Below are 26685 nucleotides of genomic sequence, written 5' to 3'. Positions count from 1 at the left end.
GCTGTTCCTTGAGCTGAAGGAAAATCTGTTAGTACTGCAGGGTCGGCATTTCTGATTGAGAAACTGTATAAACTAGAGATGGGTCAAAGCCAAAACCGCAAATCGAACACGTTTGAATATTTTGGGTTTCCAATTCCTGGATCCAAACCTACCTCTGACTTTAATTCTGGTTCCAGATCAAATCCCAAAGGAAAAAGGACCTGTTTCTCAGTTCTGATTAGGCTGAGACCTGAAAGGCCAGCATTGTTACAAGATCAGCTGTACTTGAGAAATGCTCCCCAACTTAGGCAGAAATCTTGCAAGAATGGCACCTGGGATTTCAGTGCCAGTGAGCCCAAACCTGAGTCATGCTTTGATCCCTAACCTAAACATGATTCAGATCTAAATGCCATCTCCTACTCCTCCATCCATCTCTGGTATATATTGGGAAAATCACCTTGATGACCTGCTAGGTTTAGCTTAATTCCACTTTCCTGCTTTTCACTGACTCCCTCAATCACTGACTTCAGTGGAGATGCATCTGCGTACTCAGGGACTGAATCTGGCCCTTTGCTTTCAGCCAGGATCCTTGGTGATATCATTTATTAAGTGTTTTAGGACAGGACTCTGAGGGTACGTCTACACTACGGCGGGTAGTGATTGATCTATCGGGGATCGATTTATCGTGTGTAGTGTAGACATGATAAATCAATCCCCGATCGCTCTCCCATCGACTGCTGAACTCCAGCTCGGCGAGAGGCGGAAGCAAAGTCGACGGGGGAGCCCCGGCCGTTGATCCCGCACCGTGAGGACGTGAAGTTAGTAATTTTAAGTCGATCTAAGATACGTCGACTTCAGCGACGCTATTCTCGTAGCTGAAGTTGCGTATCTTAGATCGATCCCGCCCAGTGTAGACCAGGCCTACGAGTAAAGGTGCAATGTAAATGAATCCAATGTCATAGATTTGTGAATTTCCCAGACAGGAAGGACAATCGGGAGGATTTGATGGGCCAATGGGTGGGCCAAGGTAAAGAGCACAGTCTACGAGGCAGATGATCATACAAACCCCAGGACAGCAGACTGAGCAATACCTCCTCAGGCTGAAACATTAGGCATTAAAATATATATATTGAGAAGAGAAGCAGTGGGTCTAGTGGACAAAGCTCTGGACAGGGCGCCAGGAGATCTGGATTTTATTCGCAGTTTGGCCAAAGACCTGCTGTGTGACCTAGGGTCAGTCGCTTCCCCTCTCTGTGTCTCTCTCCTTTTATCTTGTCCTTTCACCTGTGCCTCCCCCCTTTCAGCTTGTCTGTTTAGATTGGAAGCACGGCACAATGGGGCCGTGAGCTGAGTTGTCCCTCTAGGCATTATCGTAATACAAACAATAAATAATGTCCTATAGAACAGCAGTTCTCAACCAGTCATTGCAGTCTGCAGACTATGTCTAAGGCAGTGGTGCCCAAACTTTTCCTCTCGCGCCCCCCCTTACCTGTAATGGAATGTGTCTGGGCCCCTCCTCGCCCCCACCGCAGCTGGGAGCGGAGTCGTGGCTGGGCCAGGGCCAGGGCCAGGAGTGGAGCCACAGCCAGGGGCCGGGGCTAGAGCAGAGCTGGGGACAGAGCGGGGCTGGGTGGTGCTTTTTCCCTGCCTCCCCGTGGGGGCTGGCCCAGGCCCCACCACACCCCCCAAACATTCCTCCCTAGGGAGGCATGCTCCACAGTTTGGGGACCACTGGTCTAAGGGGTCTGCAAAAAATATAGACTGAAAAGAATTCATCTCTCTATACCGGGCGTGGCCAAACAGGCTTGTGAGCCACATGCAGCTCTTTTAAAGTTAAAGTGCAGATCACGGAGCCCCTCACCCCCTCCCACACCTATTGTATAACGCTGTAGCAAAAAAAGCCAACATCACTCTGGGCTGTATTAGCAGGAGAAGTAATTCGTCCGTTCTACTCTGCGCTGATTAGGCCTCAGCTGGAGTATTGTGTCCAGTTCTGGGCGCCACATTTCAGGAAAGATCTGGACAAATTGGTGAGAATCCAGAGAAGAGCAACAAAAATGATGAAAGGTCTAGAAAACATGACCTAGGAGGGAAGATTGAACAAATTGGGTTTGTTTAGTCTGGGAAAGAGAAGACTGAGAGGGGAAATGATAACCGTTTTCAAGTACATAAAAGGTTGTTACAAGGAGGAGGGGGGAGGAAATGTTTTTCTTAACTTCTGAGGACAGGACAAGAAGCAATGGGCTTAAATTGCAGCAAGGGAGGTTTAGGTTGGACATTAGGAAAAAGTTCCTGTCAGGGTGGTTAAGCACTGGAATAAATTGCCAAGGGAGGTTGTGGAATCTCCATCATTGGGGATTTTTAAGAGCAGGTTGGACAAACACCTGTCAGGGATGGTCTAGATAATACTTAGTCCTGCCATGAGTGCCGGGGACTGGACTAGACGACCTCTCGAGGTCCCTTCCAGTCCTATGATTCCATGGTTGTCCACCTACCAGACGGGGGCGGGGAGGAGCTTGGGGTTTCTGCCTTAGGGCGGGCAGGGCGGTGGGGCTCAGGGCATCTGCCCACAGGAGGAGCCTTGCCAGGGCTCGGGGCTTCAACCCCACTCTTGCTGAAGCCCTGAGCACCAGCAGGTGCCTCCCCCGAGCCGTGTAGATGCGCCCGGCTCTGGAACTTCTGCCGAGTATCCCATGCGGCTGGGAGGGTCAGTACGTTTGGCCAGCCCGGCTAGAGACAGCAAGTAGCTTCCCCCAGGCGCCGGCACCTCCGCTGGGACTGTCCGAAGGGTCGGGCGTGAGAAGCGGGTGAGCCCCCCGGCTATCGGCCAGACTGGGGGGGGGGGGGGACCCAACGATGCTCGGTCTGAGGTTTAATTACAAGCCGTAGCCCGGGCCCCAGGCGAGTCCCTCGGCCAGGGCTGGCACCCGGCGGCGGCGAGCTCGGGGCTCGCCTGGGCCCGGGCCAGGGCTGGGGGCGCCAGCTCCGGCTTTCCAGGCCCGGTCCTGGCAGAGGGCGAGGCTTGGAGCGGCACCTACCAGCAGCAGCAGGAGGAGTCGCCCCGCATCACCCCCGCCCCGGGCTGGATTCGGAGCAGGCGCCGCCGTGCACACGGGCCGGGCTCCAATTCGCTCCGCGGCGCGGCCCCTTTAACGGGCTGGCGTCGGCACCAGCAGCCGCTTGTTGCGCGGCGCGCCGCTGACTGTCACATTGTTTCCAGCTCGCCGGCTGGCGGGGGGAGGGAGGCTCGGGCTGCCGAGCTCGCCGCCGCCAGGGGAGCCCCGGGCCCGCCGAGCCGCGGGGAGAGGCTCGCCGCCGCTGCTCCAGCTCCGCTGTCTCCTGTGCGTGAAGATGGCGGCGCCGATCGGCAGCAAGCCCGGACCCCTGGGCGCTCCCAGCAAGCCCGCCGGCCCCGAGCTCGATTTCAGGTCCGGAGCCCGCACGGAGGAATTGAATAAACTCATCCAGGAATTCACCAAGCACGACCAGCGGGAGTACGACGACCAGCGAGCCCTGGAGATCCACACGGCCAAAGACTTCATCTTCTCCATGCTCGGTGAGCGGGGGGCGTGGGGGGCTCGGGCAGAACCGCCGGCCCGGGGGGGGGGGGGGTCCCCGAACCCGCCTGGGCCGGGGGGGTTGATTCGTTCCAGGTTGAGGTGTTTGTTTTCTCCGTCCTCCTTTTTAAATTAAAATTCTCTTTCCTGCCCCTCGTGTGAGTGCATGGCACACCTTCCTTCCTGGCTGTAGGTGTGCAAACACACAGCTGGTGTGTGCCTGACTCAGATTGCACACTCGTGGCCTTGGGAGGGTGGGGGTCAGGCGAGGCCACTGGCACTCTCCGTTATTTATTTATTTATTTTCATGTATGGAGACTAGTGATATATTTGCAGATCACGGGTCGGTCTAGTTGTAGCCAGATGGTTTACATGCTAGCACACCAACACTCCCATGAGCTGTGTTTCTAGGCTTGGTTGCAAAACTTGTATCCTGTGGAACCAGGGACTGTGGCTGGGCTGAGAATTCTAGTTTGCATGTAACTTTGATTCATCGCAGGTGTGGGGATCCTTAAATGATACTCAAACAAATGGCAGCCACCCCACTGCTTAAATCACCCAGGCTCTTGGATGACAAAGAGTTAGCACAGATGAAATGCAGAGTGACTAACGTTTGAACTCCACCTGCAGTACAGTCACTGATGAATATTGGTTAAAAATTATTAATCTAAACAGAAACCTTTAATATAGAAAGGATCCTTTGTAATGGATCTTGACATCAAGCTTTCGGGTTTACATCAGCATCACAAGCATTTTTTCATCAAAATAACAGAAGAGTGAAACATATATGTGGCAGGTTCAAAGTTTTATCTGATATTTAAGAGTCTGAGGTCAAGCCATTGAAATAGAATGTAGGGTCAATAAATAGCTCTGGGCTTCAAGGTGTGTGTATTTCTTTCTTTCTCTCCAAAGCATATATGTAACGAAACAGGTAAAGTACATATGCATGTGCGGGGCTACACAGAATCAATTTATTAATAATTAACCTATACCGCATTTTGATATGAAAGCGTGATGCTGTCATAGTCCAGAAATCACTAACTGATCACTTCCTCTTTAGTCATAAATGTACAGTACTTACATTAAACAAGTGACTACCTGCTGAACTCTGGTTATCTAGGATGACTAGCTAGTGGGTAATTGCTTGCTTTGGGATTCAGATAGTCAATATATATATTTTTTCTTTTTCATGTAAGGCTGGAGAGGATGTAACTCACTAACTTTAGCTTGAGAACAAGGGCAAAGCGTTGAAATGTTTAATGGCACTGGTTATAACTGCGGTTTTTGGGAGGGGGGGTTTCCTTCTTCCTTTTTAAAAAAACAACAACCCTCCCTGCATGGAATTCTGGCCCCACTGAAGTCAATGGGAGTCTTGCCATTCTCGCCAGTGAGGCCAGGGTTCCACCCACTATCCTGATCTGACAAACCTCTCAGTTGGGATTTTGTGGGGAAAACATCAACAGGTAGAAATGAGCGACTGCCCCGATAGCTTGTCTGCAAAGCTCTTTGGTTTGTAAATAACTACACAGCATCTTTCCGAAGTGCCAGGCAGTGCATTTCTTCACCTATACGTCTCCCCTCCCCCATGCAGACGTTGGGTGTGATGGTGGCACAACACCTTCTATTTCTTCCTCGCCAGCCTGATGGCCAGCTGCTCAGAATAGATCGGGAACTCTTGGCTACTTGGTGCTTACACAAATTAACAAAGCTTCACGGCCCGTATAATGCACAAGGGGGACTGCTTCAGCTGTAATTGTGGAGTCTGAACTATATTAGAATATCCATCAGTCACTTTCTGTCAGAGTGCTGTGTGTACAAATCTGCAGGCTGAAGCATGCTGTTAGCATACTGACGTGGGGTTTTCACAGAAGTGATGTTCTCGCCTACGTCATGTCAGGCAGGTTTTGCTTGAGTCAAAATTAAACCACTTCCAGTGGAAGGAATTTTGCCAGAGAAAAGACTCCAGGCCCAGGCCCCGTGGAGGAATACCCTCTCTCACCGGTATTTAAAAAATTGAGTTTCTTGCTCCCTGTCTCATACCCTTTTTCTCCCTAGCTATTGGACAGCTGAGCATTGGAAGAGTTAATGAACTGCTGTTCTGCTACCTCAGACCTGGTACCGTGGTCCCAACAGCCCGTGTCCCCGAACGCTAGGGAAGATGTTCGTAGCTGCAGCCTTATGACTCTGACCTAGATGGAGCAGGTGTTTATTTATATAGTTGTTTGGATTGTGGTAGCACAACTAGGCACTCTCCCAGAAAGCTCGCAGTCCTGTTAATGCGGTAGCACTGAAAGTGCGCGTGCTGAGGAGCCCCTATTGGGTACGTTTCCCTGTTTATGCTGAGCGTCACTTGAGGATTGTTTGAAGTTTAGCTGCGTGGTTGTGTCCTCTGTCTGTTAAGTGATGGAGATTTGTGGGGCTTGCATAATTAGGGTCCGAAATGGGGAAAATTGGGGAGGAAGAATGGTCTCGTACTATCGGGACTTTGGAGATCAGGGTCTAACTTTTAGCTCTGCCACTGACTTCTTTGAGACCTTGGACAAGATGCTTATACTCGCTCTCAGTTCTGTGCCGGTAGGATAAGGAAAGCAATAGTTCCCGACCTCACGGTGCTGCTGTGATGATGAATTCCAAGCGCCTGACAAGTGTCATGGATACTGTTGTGATGGCGACCGTATCAGTATCTAGATAAAATAGTCCTATTGGGGTGTCCTTCCAAGGCAGGACTGTTCCCTCTTTATCAGGCCGTGAACCCCAGAGAGGAATTAGCTGTGTATCAAGGAAGATTCTACGCAAAGCGTTTAGAACAAAAGAAGAACTGAACTGCTCTGGCAAATGTAGGAGGCGGCGATAGCTGCAGCTCCGGCTGTTCATGATGCACAGATGTGCTGTGAAATTTTAAAAACATACACTGGGCTCTTAGGACTAGGAGCACTGAGTACTAAACCGACCTCTGAAATTCCCGGCGCAGCTGCTGCTGCCTCAAGCTAGGCTGTGGTTTCTCTCTTAGGGGTCCTGACTCTTGGATTCTTTTCTTTTTAGGGGTGCCGACAGCCTTAAGGAAATCTGTAACTGTCCCTTTGTTCCAGGTGGGCTCAGACTTGCTTATTGCCATATAGAGAAGGGGGTGGGGTGGGGGTTATTCATCTTGATCCTTTAGTGAGGCCATTTTCACAAACCTCGACTGTTTTGTTTGTTGCCTAAATAGGTCTAATCTCCACAGGAGGGAAGGGACAAAACCTCAGCTCCACACAACCTTTTTGGGGGTGTGCAAGTCCAAACATTGCAGCCTGAGTCCATTGACAATCTCACGGGCGTTCTAAAGGGGGGTGGTGGTTCTGTCCTCTGACACTGGACAGATGGTGGGGTGGGTAAGATTTTCCAAAGCAGCTGATGAGTTTGCAGGTTGAGTCCCAGTGACTTTCTGTGAGACCTTTGGCCTTGTCTACATTTACAAGGGCTTGCTGGGATAGATGTACTGGGGGAGCTATACCAGAAAACCTCCCCAGGGGGGAGAGAGCTTATCCAAGCGAAAGGACACTCCTGCTGGTGTGACAGCAGCTACACTAGGGCTTTTGTTGGCATAGCGATATTGGTTAGGGTGGTAGTCTTGCTACACCCTGTGGTCCCGTCCCCCCACTAGCTTCTAACAGGCACAGCTAGGCCAGTAAAATTGTCTCATGTAGATCAGGCCTTAGGCTCCAAGGCACTTCTGTTAGGCACTCTTGGAAATGTTACTCACTGTCTATGGTAGGTGGAGAGAGACTTTGATTCTGGTGCTGTACTGAGGAGCAGAAATCGCAACGGGAGTGGAATGATCTCTCCGGAGTCAAGATTTTGTCCTTCCCTCTTTTCCAAGAGAGGCCAATCACGATAGGAGCCTCCTTGCTGATGTGCCCCTGTGCTGTTGCATACATACCACACAGCTGTTAAGAACAACCTTATTCTGCATCACAGTATCCTTTGTCTCTGGCTTTTGCTGGGTCCCTCTCCCTGCAGGCCATGAGTGTCTGGGTTTATATTTGAGGCTCTGCCTTGGGTGCAGAAAATGGTAGCTATCTCAATGCAAAATCCTGATGGAAACAAGGCACAGGTGGCTCGTACCTCGATGTAGCTAGTTGAAGTCAACCCTATCCTTATGGGCCCCCCCACCCCCCGGGAGTGTACTGGGATGTGGCTAGTCAAGATTTAAAAGCCGTGCCTTCGAATCATAGAATGTCAGGGTTGGAAGGGACCTCAGGAGGTCATCTAGTCCAACCCCCTGCTCAAAGCAGGACCAATCCCCAGACGGATTTTTGCCTCAGATCCCTAAATGGCCCCCTCAAGGATTGAACTCACAACCCTGGGTTTAGCAGGCCAATGCTCAAACCACTGAGCTATCCCTTCCCCCCTTGTCTCCTTTATCTCAATATACCCCCCCCCCCCCCCCGCACCTTTTGTGCAGTGAAGACAGCCTGAGAAGCTTTGTCCTAACGGTCTCTGAGACAGTTGAGCGAATGAACTGGAGAAGTCACTCAACTGCTATTTTGAAACGTTAGGTGGTGACGCAGGCTGTTTAGTTTAATAGCTAAGAACATGTCTTCCGGGCACACACATTCTCAAGGCGGGATTGTCAAGTACTTGCCCAACACCCGTTCTTAAAGGCTGGGGAAATATTTGTAAAGGATTTTGGGAATACTTGCCAAGCCCAATTTTGCTTTAAAGGCAATTTATAATTATGTTCCTACAGAAGGATGGTAACTAGGATACGTGAATTGTTTTTTTTTCTTCTTCCACATGACTTTGCATGAACACCTAGCACGAAAGCAGCATAAACAAGACAGATGCGACTACCAGACTTGGAATATTTCTAGCCTGGAAACAAGTTGTTCAGCTTTCTCTTAGCCAGCTGATTGATTTTGAACTACTAAATAAAACTAAAGTGGAAGCAGAAATGAGGAACAATGACACAAGTGGTAGAGTTGCTTAGGAAGGAGAGTTAAACTTTGCAATTCTAGGAAACACCTCCACTGGAAGATTTTTTTTCTCTAGTATGCAAAAATGTGTTTCTAGGAAAGCTCTGAAGCTTAATGGGCATTTCTGGGGGCTCTACTCTGCAGCGTGGCAGTTATTTCTCTTGTTAATCACTGCAGAGGACATGTTTGATTTAATTCTCGCTTTGAAGGTTTTCTTTTCACTCATTCAGACACATGCAGTGTCTCTGCTGGTCCATACAAGATCTGTCCATGTGCAGGGTTTCCTTCGGGGTCCATGGTTATAATCTCACCCCACTTCAAAAGTATTTGACAGTTGGAAAATGGGTCTCTAGCCAAATCGCAGCTTGTTTGGCATAGAATCATAGAACTGGAAGGGACCTGGAGAGGTCTCTAGTCCAGTCCCCTGCACTCCTGGCAGGACGAAGTCATCATAGTTATCAAGTGACCACAACCAGAATGGTCTGTCCCTCCTCAGGCTCTCAAGCCCCCAAACATGGGGGAGGGCTGGGTTATATGGAAGGCAGATTTGAACAAAACTTACTTTTGACTTTGCAGACACCAAACCTCTGCTGGTTTTCCCTATCACTGAACACCGTACCAAGTCCACAGACAAGTGGTATCTAAGCTGTGTCTAAATCTTGACAATTCTGTCTGCATAACATCTCTGAGGCCTTGTCTACACTACAGGGAAAAGTTGATCTAAGCTACGCAAATTGAGTTCTGTGAACAGTGTAACTCAAGTCAACGTAGCTTAGATCTTTTTACTGGGGGGTCCACACTATGTGATGTCAACAGGAGACGCTCTCCCGTTGACTCCCCTTACTCTTCTCGATCTTCACTAGACCTGCTAAATCGACTGCTGATGCATCGATCGCCACGTGTTGATCCCCCAGTAAGTATAGACAAGCCCTAAGATACAGCTTTTACTGTCCACACAGCTAAAACTCCTTGTTCTGCCTCTCATCTCCTGTCTTAATTACCACAACATCCTTTTCTCTGGCCTTGACAAATGCAGTCTTGCCCCGCTCATCCATTCAGAATGCAGCTGCAAAGATCGCTTCCGTAGCTTATGGCTTTGAGCATGTCACCCACTAGTTAAATTTTCAAGCAAGCACCATCATGTTTTCTCCCATGTTGACCTGCAAGCTGGTGAGGAGGTCCCTGTAAACATCCACGAAGCTACCTTGTTATCCTCCTGCAGATTCCTCCTGGAAACTCTCCTTTTCCGTGATACCTACAAAAAACACGACAGTGGTTAGGCTGTTGGTGTGCCGAGGCCATGGCCTCACATGCTGACCACTGCTTTCCCGCTGTTTCCTTGTGCTCCTCCATCCATCTGTATCCATCTGTTGTCTCCTTGCCTTTTACTTAGGTTATAAGCTTTGGGAGAGGGGACTGTCTTTTTCTTCTGTTTTTACAGTGCCTAGCACAGTGGGGTCCTGGGCCATGATGGGGGCGCCTATGTAGTACAGTAATACAAATAGATAGTGACAACGTATCCACTTGGAACTTCATGGCAGCAGCCGGGGTAAAATCCAGATCCCATTGTTTTTCAAGCACAATCCCTACCCCTTGACCTAAGGAAAGTTACTGTTGTGCAATATAGGGCCTATGCCCCAGAGTTGAGTGATTCTGATTGTGTCCAGGAGACGGCAGTGATGGATGCTATCCTGCTCTTTGGAATACATAGCTCACAGATTAAAACAAGTCATGGAACTACCAAAATGAGATTAATGGTTTGAGGAGGAAAGGACCATAGCCTTTGCAATTCTTCAGCCCTTCTTTTCAAGCAGGAGGAGATCCTTCCTGAGCTAAACTCCCCTTGATCTGAATTGGGAAGGGGGCGGGGGGAGGGGAATCATGTTGCACACTTTGAAGAAAATGCACCTTAATTCTGCCTCACTCTTCACCACCAATTTCCAACCATTCATCTAATAAGGAGCTAGATCTCTCTCTCTCTCTCTCCCTCTCTCTAACTCTGGGCAATGTTTTTTTAAATAGCCTCTGATTATAAATGAAAATGTAATTAATCTTCTCTTCGGTAACGAAGTCGTGTGCTAGCTTAGTTGAATTATTGGGGCACTCTGCGATTGTACCGGGCCGTGTGGCTGGAGTGGGTTGGGAGGGACAGAGCCAGGCTGCTGCTCGTTCCGAGGCGGCGCTGGGGAGCTGAGATGGGCGTTGCCGTACAGGGGCTATCTTGCAGCATGGATGCGCGCACACCGGAGCTTACTGAGGGAGGGCAAATTGTCCCAGCTGGCTGGTGGATTTGGTGGATGGGAAATGACTCTTGGGCAGATGTGTCAAACCGCCAGCCCAGGTTTCAACTTGGGCACTGAAATGTGATATGGGCCACGTGTGAGTTCAAGAGACTCTCTGAACACAGAGGATATTGGAAGACGTATCTACACTCCCTTCACTTGTCAAACCAATTCAAACGCTTTGGGGATCTTTTCTGAACTGGATCGTTCCTGTGGATGCAGAGGCTGCAGGTTTTAATAATAAAAATCTATTTGTAACCTTAACGTACCAGTCACAGAGATGTGGGGGTTGCCGCTTGTCTGCTAGTGCAACTTGTAACCTGGTTTCTTCCAGGCCTTCAGAATAATTCTTCCAACAGCTGCTGCTGTTCTGACTGGCGGATGATGGCGTGGATTGCGCTCTCATTAACCGAGAAACTCCACAGCTTCCTCTTTCATCTCTGCTGCTCTGATGTGGTGCTTTTGATTGCAAATGGCAAGCTGTTCTGCCGTGAGTGGGCAACCATATCCTTGCCCTCCTTTCAGACCTCTGATCTGCGGGTCTGTATGTGCAGCGATAGCGAGCTCGCCTGGCCTGATCCCTACACTGCACGTAATCCTTTTGGATACATCCTCTCTCATTTTCAAAAACCTGTTTCAATGGATCTCCTCTCTCAGACAGTCTTCTGCAGTAGCTTAAATTAGAAGGAACAAACCTTCCTTGAACTGATTTGTTAAACACAGGCGTCAAAGGTACCCTCTATGCGAAGTAAAGTACAGTGGTCTTATTAACGTGCTGTCTTTCATCCGTCCGACAGTATGCTTTAGTCTAATTTAGAGCATTAATTACTATATAGTTCATGCACTTTGTGCTGGTTGGGTTGGTGTACAGTGTTCTGAATGAGGGGTGATTACTAATGTTAAGGTGCAGAAACCACGAGGCTGGGATCTGGGCTACCTTTTCTTCCCTCCTGCTCCTTTCCAGACCTCTTTGGAGAGGAGGCTGCTAATAGTGCTGTGCTGTGTGGCTTCTGGGCATCGAACAATGGAGACTGATGAATTTGAATCACAGCCTCATAGACTGTAGTTAAGGCATTGGACTGGGACTCCTCAGACCTGGGTTCAGTGCCCTGCCCTACCCTAGTTGGGCAAGTGCCTGAGTCTATTGACTTTCAATGGGATTGAGGCATTTTTGGAAACTTTACCTGTCTGTGCCTCAATTCCCTGTCTGTAAAATGGGGATAATAATTCTTCCTCTACTTGTGCAACCTGTTTGGCTTGGCAGTGTCGGGATGGCTTGGTGTGTCTATGTATGGCCTACTGCCAGGGGCTGTCGTCTTGGTTGGGGTCTCTGCGGGCTGTTGTAATGTCAAAAATGAGGTGTAACTGCAGGAATGTGACAGTTGTGGCCCAGAACTGCTAGTGACCATGTTCCAGGTGATGTTAAAAGGGAATAACATTTTGAAGACTAAGATCGTGACCTTTAAGAAGAGTACTTCAGTTTGCTGTAGTATTAGTCTAAAATACAGCAACTCAGCGTTGCATTGCTGCAGGGCTTGAGCAGTAGGACGCTGTAGGGCAGTTCTTTCTGCTAAGGCTGTGGTGAGGCCATATGTGGGATAGGGCATGCAAAACTGACCAGCAAGCTTCAGAAAGTATTCAAACAAACACTGTAGGGAGGTACTGATGCGCTCTCCTTGCGTGCTGATCAAGCGGCTTGGCCTCAGAGGGGGGTTATAAAGTGACCTACTTATTAAGGTCTAGCAAATAATTCCCAAAGCTCCTTACAAACTACAGTTAAAAGTACAGTCCTGGCTTCAGCCAGAGCTGGTGTGGAATGTGTGGTCCAAGCTCACAGAGCAGCAGGGTGCAGCAATCTGGGACAGAAAGTGACAGCTCTCGTATATTGTTGAAACCACGGATACCGGTGTGGGTAACCACAAGGACCTAGGAAAGAGTGTAATCACACTGTGTGACACACACGCAGCCTGGGATTGTGATTTGAGAGATGGAAAGTAGACGTGGTTGGATGTAGGATTTTTCCTTTCCCAAGTGCATCCTGCTAAGTGGAATACTCCCACCTCTCGACACAGTGGGCGCTCATGAATGAAAGTTAGCTTGTCCAGAATAGCTGAGTATGTACAGAATATTGTTGCTGGATGCAGCTACTGAGACGTACAACGTATGTTCCTGCCACAAAGCAGGAGAGCTTGAACTGAAATGCTAGCCTGTGTGCTTTCGTTCTAAAATGTCTCTTGTCTTAAGCCATGTCTACACTAGCAATACCGACGCAGCTGTGCCACTGTAAGATCGCTCATGTAGCCGCTCCATGCTGGTGGGAGAGCTCTCCCGCCGACGTAGCGCTGTCCGCACCAGTGCTTCTGTTGGTGTAACTTTTATGTCGCTCGGTGGGGGGGGGGGGGGGGGGTCATACCCCTGAGCGACATAAGTTATACTGACAAAAGTGGTAGTGTAGACATGGCCTTAGCTTTTCCATGCATATGGTGGGACCTTTTGATTTAGTAATGAAACACAATCATAGTCTCAAAGGTTAAGACAAACGCAATTAACTTCTCTGCTTCTCTTCCGCGCCTTAAACGACTGCTTCTTGGAGCAGCTAGTCCTGGAACCCACAAGACGAGAGGCAATTCTTGATTTAGTCCTAAGTGGAGCACAGGATCTGGTCCAAGAGGTTAATATAGCTGGACCGCTTGGTAATAGTGACCATAATATAATTAAATTAACATCCTGTGGCAGGGAAAACACCACAGCAGCCCAACACAGTAGCATTTAATTTCAGAAAGGGGAACTACACAAAAATGAGGAGGTTAGTCAAACAGAAATTAAAAGGTACAGCACCAAAAGTGAAATCTCTGCAAGCTGCATGGAAACTTTTTAAAGACACCATAATAGAGGCTCAACTTCACTGTATACCCCACATTAAAAAACATAGTAAGAGAACCAAAAAAAAGTGCCACTGTGGCTAAACAACAAAGTAAAAGAAGCAGTGAGAGGCAAAAGGGCATCCTTTAAAAAGTGTAAGTTAAATCCTAGTGAGGAAAATAGAAAGAAGCATAAACTCTGGCAAATGAAGTGTAAAAGTATAATTAGGAAGGTCAAAAAAGAATTTGAAGAACAGCTAGCCAAAGACTCAAAAAAATTAATAGCAGATTTTTTTTAAAGTATATCAGAAGCAGCAAGCCTGCTAAACAACCAATGGGGCCACTGGACAATCGAGATGCTAAAGGAGCACTCAAGGACCATAAGGTAATTGCGGAAAAACTAAATGAATTCTTTGCATTGGTCTTCACGGATGAGGATGTGAGGGAGATTCCCAAACCTGAGCCATTCTTTTTAGGTGACAAATCTGAGGAACTGTCCCAGATTGAGGAGATTAGAGGAGGTTTTGGAACAAATTGACAAACTAAACAGTCACCAGGAGCAGATGGTATTCACCCAAGAGTTCTGAAGGAACTCAAATGTGAAATTGCAGAACTACTAACTGTAGTCTGTAACCTATCATTTAAATCAGCTTCTGTACCAAATGGCTGTAGGATGGCTAATGTGACGCCAATTAATAAAAAGGGCTCCGGAGGCAATTCCGGCAATTACAGGCCAGTAAGCCTGATTTCAGTACCGGGCAAACTGATTGAAACTATAGTAAAGAAGAGAATTGTCAGACACATAGACGAACATAATTTGTTGAAGAGTCAACATGGTTTTCGTAAAGGGAAGTCATGCCCCACCAATCTACTAGAATTCTTTGAGGGGGTCAACAAGCATGTGGACAAGGTGGATCCAGTGGATATAGTGTACTTAGATTTTCAGAATGTCATTGACAAGGTCCCTCACCAGAGGCTCTTAAGTAAAGGAAGCTGTCATGGGATAAGAGGGAAGGTTCTCTCATGGATTGGTAACTGGTTAAAAGATAGGAAACAAAGAGTAGGAATAAATGGTCAGTTTTCAGAATGGAGAGAGGTAAATAGTGGTGTCCCCCAGGGGTCTCTACTAGGCCCAGTCCTATTCAACCTATTCATAAATGATCTGGAAAAAGGGGTAAACAGTGAGGTGGCAAAATTTGCAGATGATACAAAACTACTCAAGACAGTTAAATTCCAGGCAGACTGTGAAGAACTACAAAAGGATCTCTCAAAACTGGGTGACTGGGTAACAAAATAGCAGGTGAAATTCAATGTTGATAAAGTAATGCAGATTGGAAAACACAACCCCAACTATGCATATAAAATATTGGGGTCTAAATTAGCTGTTACCACTCAGGAAAGAAACCTTGAAGTCATTGTGGATCGTTCTCTGAAAATAGCCGAGTTCCATCCTCTTTGGAACCCCCCTTCAGGTAGTTGAAGCCTGCTATCAAATCCCCCCTCATTCTTCTCTTTTGCAGACTAAACAATCCCAGTTCCCTCAGCCTCTCCTCATAAGTCACGTGCCCCAGCCCCCTGATCATTTTCGTTGCTCTCCGCTGGACTCTCTCCAATTTGTCCTCATCCTTTCTGTAGTGTGGGGTCCAAAACTGGACACAATTCTCCAGATGCGGCCTCACCAGTGCTGAATAGAGGGGAATAATCACTTCCCTCAATCTGCTGGCAATGCTCCTACTAATGCAGCCCAATATGCCGTTGGACTTCTTGGCAATGAGGGCACACTGCTGACTCATATCCAGCTTCTCGTCCACTGTAATCCCCAGGTCCTTTTCTGCAGAACTGCCACTTAGCCAATTGGTCCCCAGCCTGTAGCTGTGCATGGGATTCTTCTGTCCTAAGTGCAGGACTCTGCACTTGTCCTTGTTGAACCTCATCAGATTTCTTTTGGCCCAATCCTCCAATTTGTCTAGGTCACTCTGGACCCTATCCCTACCCTCCAGCGTATCTACCTCTCCAGCTTAGTGTCATCTGCAAACTTGCTGAGGGTGCAATCCATCCCATCATCCAGATCATTAATGAAGATGTTGAACAATGTTGGGAATCATTAACAAAGGGATAGATAATAAGACAGAAAATATCATATTGCCTCTGTATAAATCCATAGTATGCCCACATCTTGAATATTGCGTGCAGAAGTGGTCACCATATCTCAAAAAAGATATATTGGAAAAGGTTCAAAAGAGGACAACAAAAATGATTAGGGGTATGGAACGCCTGCCATATGAGGAGAGATTAATAAGACTTGGATTTTTCAGCTTTGAAAAGAGACGACTAAGGGGGGATATGATAGAGGTCTATAAAATCATGACTGGTGTGGAGAAAGTGAATAAGGAAGTGTTGTTTACTCCTTCACATAACACAAGAACTAGGGGTCAACAAATGAAATTAATAGGCAGCAGGTTTAAAACAAACAGAAGGAAATATTTTTTCACACAACGCACAGTCAACCTGTGGAACTCTTTGCCAGAGGATGTTGTGAAGGCCAAGACTATAACAGGGTTCAAAAAAGAACTAGATAAGTTTGCGGAGGATAGGTCCATCAATGACTATTAGCCAGGATGGGCAGGGATGGTGTCCCTAGCCTCTGTTTGCCAGAAGCTGGGAGTGGGCGATGGGATGGATCACTTGGTCATTTCCTGTTCTGTTCATTCCCTCTGGGGCACCTGGCATTGACCACTGTTGGAAGACAGGATACTGGGCTGGATGGACCTTTGGTCTGAGCCAGTTTGGCCGTTCTTATGTTTTATATGTAAAACCTGCATTTACAGCTGCATTTGGCTCTAATACATGAGGCGATGTTTGGAGATGCTTCAGATTTTTTTTTTTTTAGTTCCTTTATTAAATCTGTAACTTAGAAGAGCCGGAGAGCTGCATTTGCTGTCATTTCATGATGTAATGATTTAATCCGTTGTGACACGTTACTGCTGAGTGTCAAAGTTGATAACTCTAATCTCCATCCTTGGCTCAGTGTGGCAGGACCTGAACTGCAGGGCATTTTTCAGGAACCTGCAAACTCTCATGTGTGCAGTGAGATTGACGTCCATAAACTTGTTTTGCTGCTGCTGACTGAGTTTCTCTACAACACAGCCCAGTGCACTGAAGAATCTGGAGTTTACAGCAAAGAAGAAAGAAGCAATTGAGTGCAAATTAAGTAGGACTTTGTATTCAGGAAATGCCTTAATCTCCTTTTAAATGCACTTCATTTGCCAACATTCAGAGTTGTACCATTTCTGTGGCTCAAAGGTGTCTGAATTCACCTCTCTTCCTTTCTTACAATTCTTACAACCACCTCTACTAGACCTGCACATTGGGATAATTGTTGTGCTGCTTCCAGTTTTTTAATTGCTGAAATATTAGAACTCAGACTCGCTATACTGCCTGTACAGATCGTCAGTGCGTGGTGAATCACTGCTATTCAAGACTCAAGTAGTTTTTAATAACTTCATATTGTTTGCCATGCACAAAGAGGTGTTTGCATTTATATGGGGAGACAGGTAAGGACTGGCATTCCAACAGCTCTGCAGTCCTCTTTCCCAGCTGAGCAGTAGTCTACTTCCCAAATCTTCCTTTCATTCGCTGCATCTAGTGCTGTTTTTAAAGATTGTAGGTATCCCTCAGCTCACTGGGCCAAACCTGAAGTTGATGGGGAGGCGCTGCCTGCAGACATCTTCTAGCCAGATGCTAAATGACTTCTAGATTAGAGACAATAACAAGAAAGAACACAAGTCTGAGTGCAGATTGTACAAGCTGCAGCAACTCGGAGAACTAAATGACTGCTTTCTCGGCATGTAGAGGTCTCAGAAACTTAACAGCGCAGTACACAGAAAACAAAGGCACGAGGATTTCATAGCATTCATCTATCGGAGGGAAGAATTTCACTTGATTACATTTTTTAGAGAAACCTGACCAGAATCGCTCATTAAAGTGTTCAAGTCCTTGATGCTGCATTTCTAATGCGAGTCAGATTCCCTAGTGGCCCTTGTGGATATGTAACGAATGCAAGGTTTCATAAAAGCACATGTTCCCACTGAATGTCTTGTTTTGGGAATGTGTACACTCTTAGGGTGTCTGCCCCCGGACACTGCAGCATTGACAACCTGAAGGCAGCACCAACCCCAAACAGTTACAAATCAGAAGTCCGCCTCCAAAATCATGTGGGTTTTTTTTGTTTGTGTTTAAAAAGGCGGGTATCTTATTTGCCTTCTGGCTTTTGAGCTTTTAGGGTGTAGTTGGGTCACGTCTTCAAACTTTCTAATGCTCATGTTTGCTAATTCTAATTGGCTTTTTAAGAGCTGTTTTCAGCTTTTAATGCAGGCAAATAAACTTGCTTCTCTATGATGTATCTATTTTAAGAGGGCACTTCTGTATATTGAATTTTGCACAATGAATTCACTTGATCTTTCCTATTTGATTAAACACACACATCTTGCATCACTTAAAACCAACAAAAGAAATCACTTATTCAGTTGGGGCCTGATCCTACTCCCACTTGACCCGGAGTGGCAGCCCCAGATGAGCCCCTCTGGAAAGCGATGTATTTCTCTGATTTGGTGTCTTGAGTGGATGGAAGTGGAGAGGTGTTTGTCCTCAAACAGGCTCAGCCCACCCTGGAACTTCAGCCCCCTTTCCCGCGGCTGCATTTGGAGAGAAGAAAATACAGCTTGTCAAGAGACCTCCTGTTGTTCTTAATTTGCCTCTCTAAATAGCACGGCTTCCGCCCTTGTGCACCTAGACAATAATAAATAACGATCCTCAGCATTTATATAGCACTTTGCCATTTTCAAAGCATGCTACGTACATTAACCAATTTATCTAAGATGCAAATGCTCCCTGAGTGAAGATACTTTTCCTTCTCCCTAAGGGAATCCACTATTAGAGCTGGATCCAGATTCCCCCGCAACCCCCCTTTCTTTAACTGCAGCTGATAGGCACCAAAATTCCGTTAAATGATGATTGCCACATATGCAGTGCCGTACAGTCCATGATCCATGAGCGTATCCCCATTGTACTGATGGGTAAGCAAGGCGCAGCAATTGAATGACTTACCCAAGGTTGTGCGTGGAGTCAAGGGCACCATTAAGAGTAGAACTCAGGCGTCCGACTCCCAGCCCCACAGCTCTAAGCACTGCTACGCACGCAGTAAATCTGTAAGTGTCTGGTGGGGAGCTGCCAGGGAGAGGCATTGATGAGGGCCTCTGTTCATGCCCAACACCATCTGCCTTTGAGGCCCTGTGGAGCTGGAGGGGATGAGTGTTGGGCGCCTGGGCACTGGTTTGGGGGCCTCCAACTTGTGCCACGTGGGTCACTCGTGAGCCAGGCAGCAGTGACTCTGGTCATTACCATCTTGTGCTGTGAACAGCTCTGTAACCAATCATCAGCCTGCCCAGCAACCATAGGGTCACCAGCTTTTACAAGACAGTGACCCAGTGGGCGTGGTAGTGCCATGTGGAGATCTTGAGCCTTTAGCACAGTTTGGGAATGGTACGGTAATAAACCAACCCCATTTAAAAATAAAATAAAATAAAAAAGTCTGTCCCAGTAGGAGAATAGAGGATAGACTCTCTACCTAATTTTGTAGCAGACAGACCAGGTCCCCAGCAGGACGGAGGTGGTTCTGCCACAAGCGAGGTGGGGTATAACTTTAGGATGCCATGGAGGAGGAAAACCAAATTCCTGAATGCTATCAGGCACAGCTCAGTGGGGGCTCACTGCACCCCAGCACATGGGGGGGGGGTAGAGTGCCTGGGAAGGAGAGACATGAATCAGTGGGTCCATAGCTAGTGTAAGCTGGTCTCTTCCTCAACCCGGGGGGGGGAGGGTGCGGGGTGCGGGGCGTGTTAGAGCCGCAGTAGTGTCTACAGCGCTAAGCTGCAATAGTAGCTGCAGCGCACGGCTTGGGATTCCTTCCCTTCCCAGCTTGGTGCAGAGAATAGATGTGTCCCCGAATGCACGGAAATCTGGCATTTCCATCCCGACATGCATGGACACTTCAGGCTCTAGCCACTTGTCTAGTTTGTCCTTTGTTTTACAACCAACTTTTTTTAATAGCTTTAAATAACATCTGTTAACTAAAGTGAGGTGTTCGATGAACCGTGTGCCTGCAGACCTGCACTGAAATTCCCAGAGACGCTACTGGACCCGAGCTAGCGTCCCACTCTCATGGGCCAGTGCGCTGTGCAGAGGATACAGTTAAAAAACCACAATCGCTGTGTCGGCATGTTTCTAACACACAGGGAGAAGAACCAAGGAGAAAGTGGGCAGACTATCGGCAGCATTTCCCCATCTGCCAGAGGCTCAGAGTGCTCCCCGTCATGGGCCAGGGGCGTAGATACAGCCAGCTGACTGCAATGAACAGGGAAATGAGGCTGGGGAGGGAATATCTTTTTATTGGACCAGTTTCTGTTGGTGGGAGAGACAAGGTTTCAAGCTTCACAGAGCTCTTCTTCAGGCCTGGGAAAGGAACTCCCAGTGTCACTGCAAATTGCAAGGTGGAATAGATTGTAGGTAGCACATATTGTAAGGGACCGTTCAAGGCCGAGAGGCCCGTTAACACGTCTGCAGTCGTAGGACAAAAAGAGAGGGTTAGTGGGTTACAGATTGTTGGAATGTGCCATAAATCCAGTGTCTGTTCAGTGTGTGATTTTTGGTGTCTGGAAGGGTAATGAATTTAAACTCCCAGGCTTGTCTTTTGGGTGTTGTGCAGGTTTCCTTTGAGGATGAGGACTGATAGGTCAGGTATAGAGTGATGGCTTTAGGAAAAGTGTTCACCCACAGTTGATAGGGTGTTTTTGTCTTTCTCTCATTTTCCTGTACGAGTTCATTCGAGAGTGCAGTGATTGTCTGGTTGTATCCACATAGTTCTCGTTGGGGCATTTAGTGCGCCAGATGAGGAACACCACCCATTGCTGTGATAGGCACGTGTAGGATGCCTGGATCTTGAAAGATGTGTTTTGGGGGGTGTAGATGACTGTAGCAGTGGAGATATGTCTGCAGGGTTTGAGCACAAGAGACCTTGAACAGAGAGGAGCACCATCACAAGTCTTCTCCTGCTCCCATCAGCCAGTGGCAGAACTTCCATCAATGTGAACAGGTCCAACCTGAGCAGCTAGAAGCCGTCCAGAGTTAAGCAAGACAAATCGACATTAGAGTGCTATGGAGGGAGGGAACGGGGGAGAATGCAGGTTTGTCTCTGCCTTTCCTGCTCCATTCTCCCCACAGACCTTCCCTTTTTACCTCCTTCCACAGAACAATGAGAGCAATCCCCTATTTAAATTACCCCTGTGATTTGGCATTAAAATGTTAACTGCAGCCTCTTCAGTAATTGCACTGACGTCTGAAAGCTTCTAAAACGCTGGGGGTGGGGAAAGAACCTACGTTGTGCTGGGGATGGCGGAGAGGCCTCTAAACCAGCCCTTTGATGCTGGGCTCCTGCTGTTCCAATGCAAATAAATCTTCCATTAAATAACGCTGTAAACAATTACAATGGGATTTGAGCGCCAAGATCGCTGCCCCATTGAAGCTTTTTACATTTTTCAGTCAGAACGGAGAGACTAGAGGCAGCCCAGGCCACATTCCTCAAATACCACCCCAGAGGAGCTGTGCTCAGAGCAGACGTTCCCTGGGCTGGCGGAGAGTGGGGTGTGGGTATTTTTAACCCTCTGTTTGTGAGTTAGGACCCCACAAGATGATGGGTTAGTGTGCAAATGCAGGCGAGCTACTCATTGTCTGTAGCCTAAGGCACAAAGCCATGAACTCCTGCTGAGCCTCATGCCGCAGGGCTCAGCTCGCTCTCTGGAGCCCGTAGGCTTGGTTCGCGGGCTCTAGAAGTGGGGGCCATCTTTGGTAGATTCATTTGCAGGCCTGAGTTTGAGCTGCCAGAGGGAACAGCCAGTGTGGAAGGAGATTCCCTGGCCACTTTGGCTGAGAGGCCAGCTGGTGTTCCCAGGGTGGCCCATTTCATGGACACAGAACAAGCCAGGGTTCACAAACACATTGTCCCTCAGACTCGGTCTGGGTGACTTTGATGGGAACATTTTGCACAGGGCAAGAGACTAACCACTTTCCCCAAGACAACTGCTATATTAAAAAGAGCTGAAGGGCTCTTCTCCACACTGAGCCAGGCCACCATAACTTACGGTGCTATTTCAAACTGGTTAAAAAAGGCTGCGTGGAAGTTTTTTATTTCAGTTTAAACTAGGTTTATTTCTGTTTAGCTGGAGTCAGCTAGGAACAGGTGTAAGCTAAACCAAAATAAACTGCTCTTAAACCAAAATAAGATTCCCACACAGGGGCCTACACTGGTTTAACTGAATTGCTGCAAATGCAAGAATGAAATTGCATTATTCATGGGACCATTTCCTGGCCAGTCCGGCCAGCACACAGCCTCCCTTATCCCATACAGATAACTCTGCTTTGGCAGGGAACTCAGCAGGAGGGATTGGGGAAAGGAGACGTCTCAAGATCTGAGCGCCTTCACACTCCCTCCTTCCCTGTCCCCCAGGCCACTCAGCTCAGCTGTAGAACATTTCTCCTTAGCATGCTCATGAACAGCTTTCCAAGCAGCGTCTCCACAGGGATGGAGTCAATACCAACTGGGGCAGAAAACTCCAAGACCATGCCTTTTTCTGTGCATGGTGCCGCTGAAATGTGGTCCGTGCAGAATTGCGTAGGCCACTGCAACACACTCACAATGGATCAGATTTGGGTTTTTCATCCTTTACATAATTTTCTAACGTCACTGTGGTAGAGAAAAAAGCTTGAAAAATGTGACCTGAGTGCAGCCTAAAGGCTTGAAGAAAAGAGGACAATTTTTTTAAATCTCATAATTTTTTTTGAATTTTTGGAGTTGACCATACTGCTTCTCTGACCTTCCAACTTTTGGGGAAGAAATGGGACATATGAACCAAGTGGTGAGATAAAACGGTTTGAGTTTGGACTGTCTCTGAAGAGGAAATAAACTAACTCCTGAAACATTTCAAATCATTCTGCTCTTTGCGGTTTAGACATGAGCACGAGAGATGCATAGGACTCCAGTCTTAAAGTCAAGAAAAAAAAATTGTGAAGTTCCCAATACACCAAGCCTTAAAAACAAATCTAAGAACTATTTTTAAAAAGGCATGGAATTGAAAGATGAAATTTGTACAAAATAATTGTGATTAAGAAAGTCTCCAGCAAATTAAATCCCAGCGTTGCAGTTCAAATCACTCAATTCTTTCTTTCGAAGTCACGCTGGTCCAGTGTTTAATGGGAGCATTTTTCACTGTCTTCGTCTCCATGCTATATTTGGAAGCTACAAAGCTAATAAGCTAATTTAAAATCCTCTTTCTCGTATGGTCGACCATCTCCATTAAATGTCACATGGCAGAAGCAAATGTTCTGTTTGGCCAAGGCAAACACGTTACATGCAGTACATCACATGCAGAGGCATCTCAGGCAATTGCATTGTGTGATTGCCCCTAGCAATCTACATAGGAACCACAAAGCTACATATATTTAGAGGGTTAATGTCATTGTCAAAACATGTTTTTCTCTCATGTACAGCTGGACAGAGTTCAGAAAAAGTCATAGCAAACAGAGTTTTGATCTCAAAATTCACTGCTATCTCCCTGTGCAATTATATCACTAAAGGGTTAATAGCATTGCTGCTTGCACAGAGATTTAATTTAAAAATGACTTGTTACTTTGCAAGCTTGAGTCTAAAGTTTAGCAAGACATTTCAGTCTTCTTTTCCCTTCTACCCTTAGTTAAATGCCAGTGAGGTGTCACTCCGGACAGTAGGGTTGCCAGGTGTCCAGTTTTCGACTGGAACACCTGGTCGAAAAGGGACCCTGGCGGCTCTGGTCAGCACTGCTGACCGGGCCGTTAAAAGTCCAGTTGGTGCGGGATTGGCAGAACACCGACTTAGACCACAATTCCCTTTACTGAGGCTTATGGGACAGACCCCTTGTATATTGACAGAGGAACTGGAGAAGAGCAAATGTAGTACCTGCCTTTAAAATGGGTGACAAAGACGATCCGGGAGAATTATAGACCAGTCAGCCTAACTTTGATACCTGGGAAGATCGTGGAAGTTATTAAACAATTAATTTGTAAGCACCTAGAGGATAATATGAATAGAAGAATAGCAAGTATAAATTTGTCAAGAACAAAAACATGCCAAACCCACCTAATTTCCTTCTTTGATGAAGTTACTGGCCTAGTGGATGGGGGGAAGCAGTAGACGTGACATATCTTGCTTTATTTATTTATTTTATTTATTTATTTATTGTGTGGAGTTTGTAGTGCTGGTGGTGTTTTTTTGTTTTGTTGTTTTAAAGTAAGGCTTTTGACTCGATCCCATGTGACATTCTCACAAACAAACTATGGAAATGTCTATAAAATTACTATAAGGTGGCTGAAAGACTATACTCAAAAAGTAGTTATCAACGGCTTGCTCTCAAACTGGGAGGATGTATCTAGTGGGGTCCTGCAAGGGTCAGTTCTGGGTCCGGTAGAATTTATATTTTGATTTAATGACTTGGAGAGTATGTTTAGAAAAATCTCTGGATGACACCAAACTTGAAGGCATTGCAAGCACTTTTGCAGGGCATGATTCAAATTCAAAATGATCTTGACAAATTGGAGAACTGGTCTGAATTCAACAAGATGAAATTCAATAAAGACAAGTGCAAAGAACTTCACTTAGGAAGGAAAAATTAAATGCACAGCTCCAAAATGGGGAATAGCTGGCTAGGTGATAGTACTGCTGAAAAGGTTCTGGGGGTTGTGGTGCATCATAAACTGAACATGAGCCAACCATGTGATGCCGTTGCAAAAAGGCCTAATATCACTGGGGTGGGAGAGCAGTATTAACAGGACCGTCATCTGGAAGACACCAGAAGTAATTGTCCTGCTCTGCTCGGCACTGGTGAGGCCTCAGTTAGAGTGCGGTCTCCAATTCTGGGCACTGAACTGTAGGTAGGATGTGGATAAATTGTAGAGAGTCCAGAAGAGAGCAAGAAAAACGGTGCATGGTTAGTCTTGAGAAAAGCAGACTCGGGGGGACCTGATGAGTCTTCACCTGTGGTAAGGGCTGTTGTACCGAGGACAGTCTATTGATTTTCTCCATGTCCACTGAAGGTGGGACAAGAAGTACTCGGCAGCAAGGGAGATTGAGGTTAGACATTAGGAAAAGCTTTCTAACTCTAAGGCTAGTTAAGCTCTGCAGTAGCCTTCCAAGGGAAGTGGTGGAATCCCCATCACTGGAGGTTTTTAAGAACCGGCTGGACAAACACCTGTCAGGGCTGGTCTAGGTTTACTTGGTCCTGCCTCAGCACAGGGGACTGGACTTGATAACCACTTGAGGTCCCTTCCAGCCCTACATTTCTATGGTTCTATGACAGCCCCAAGAGCCCTGCCTCCTTCTTTGGACTTGTCCTCGATGGACTCTCTGAGACCAGATTTGGAGAGCTGAGTGCATCATTTCCCTCAGTCTGTCGATCTGACTTCAGTCAGCTCAGATAAGCCTAGCATCTGCACTGAGCATCCCCCGGCTCGATGCACGACAATGGCTCCATTTCCTTAGTGGTGGCCAGATAGCAAATATGCACGAGAGGATTGGGCTGAACAGCCAGGGAACCAACTGCTTGGAGAGACGCATCCAATTTTAAATGTTTCTACCGACTCTCTGATTTTAAACTAGTATGAAGCATCACTGACGTTCTTGGCTCTTTCCTCTGTGTGTCTGCTAGCCCACTGCACTCCTCTGCATCACTTCACTCACTGCCAGGCAATGCTGGCTTTCTGGGCACTTGTCAGTTAAAGGGGGCAGGAGGGACTCCAGAGATGCTACTGTAGTAACTTTTAACCTGACGTAAGTCACATAATCACAGCGGAAGATGCTTGCAAGATTAAAGCTACAGGGCTCATTCTGAAATTTGGCTAGATTCACATGTGGCAACTAATTCCATCCTGAGCACAGTAAACTGTCGTTTAGAGCAGGTGAGAATGTGTTCATGAAGTTCCTGTTGTATTCATTTAAACGGAATACATGGGCCCAAAGTGTTACCATAACCCAGTCAAACAGTGATAAACAAGGTTTGGGGTTTTGCATACAGAGACTTCAGCCTGCTTGGCACCATGGCACTCCCATTAAAAATCTTTTTAACCTTTCATTAAAGATCCAGAAAAGAAGGGAAAACAGTTAAAGCATTTGTGACGGGTTGGATCACAGAAACCCCCTTGGGAGCTGCCACCCAATGTACCAAGACTACTCCTGCTTCTGTTTTCCCTGCCAGCTCAGGATTCCAGCACCCTGTCTTGCTGAGCCAGACACTCCAGTCTGCTCTAACAAAGACTCAGGGTCTGAATCACTTGTCCCAAAGCTGCAAGTTTACCCAAAAACAGCTCACAGGAGTGTGCTTGTCTTTAGCACTCAGATGCCCAACTCCCAATGGGGTCTAAACCCAGATAAATCAGTTTTACCCTGCATAAAGCTTATGCAGGGCAAACTCATAAATTGTTCGCCCTCTATAACACTGATAGAGAGATGTGCACAGTTGTTTGCTCCCTCAGGTATTAATACACACTCTGAGTAAATTACTAAATAAAAAGTGATTTTATTAAATACAGACAGTAGGATTTAAGTGGTTCAAAGTAGTAACAGACAGAACAAAGTAAGTCACAAGCAAAATAAAATAAAATGCGCAAATCTATGCCTAATCAAACTAAATACAGATAAGTTCCTCACCAGTTCCAGAATGCTCCCTTTTACAGGCTAATCCTCCTTTAGCCTGGGTCCAGCAATCTCTCACAACCCCTGTAGTCACTGTCTTTTCCCCCCCCCAGTTTCTTTCAAGTATCCTGGGGGGGTGGAGAGGCTCCTTCTTTAGCCAGCTGAAGACAAAATGGAGGGGTCTCCCCCAGGTATAAATAGGCTTTCTCTTGTGGGAGGAGACCCCCCTCCTCCCTCCTATGCAAAGTCCAGCTCCAAGATGGAGTTTTGGAGACACCT

The 26685-nt window shown here is 47.0% G+C and overlaps 1 protein-coding gene across 1 annotated transcript in view; it reads left to right on the top strand.

Moving 5' to 3' along the window:
* Positions 1-3330: 3330 nt before the first annotated feature.
* MB21D2 (Mab-21 domain containing 2) overlaps positions 3331-26685 on the top strand; it is a 73056-nt gene continuing 49701 nt past the window's right edge. The window contains exon 1 of the mRNA XM_065411324.1: positions 3331-3535. Coding sequence (XP_065267396.1) covers positions 3331-3535 — 205 coding nt within the window. The remainder of the gene's footprint in view (positions 3536-26685) is intronic.

The sequence above is a fragment of the Emys orbicularis genome, chromosome 9 (genome assembly GCF_028017835.1).
Source record: "Emys orbicularis isolate rEmyOrb1 chromosome 9, rEmyOrb1.hap1, whole genome shotgun sequence".
Lineage (NCBI taxonomy): Eukaryota > Metazoa > Chordata > Testudines > Emydidae > Emys > Emys orbicularis.
Note: the sequence above shows the minus strand (reverse complement) of the source record. Positions and strands in the feature narration are given on the sequence as shown.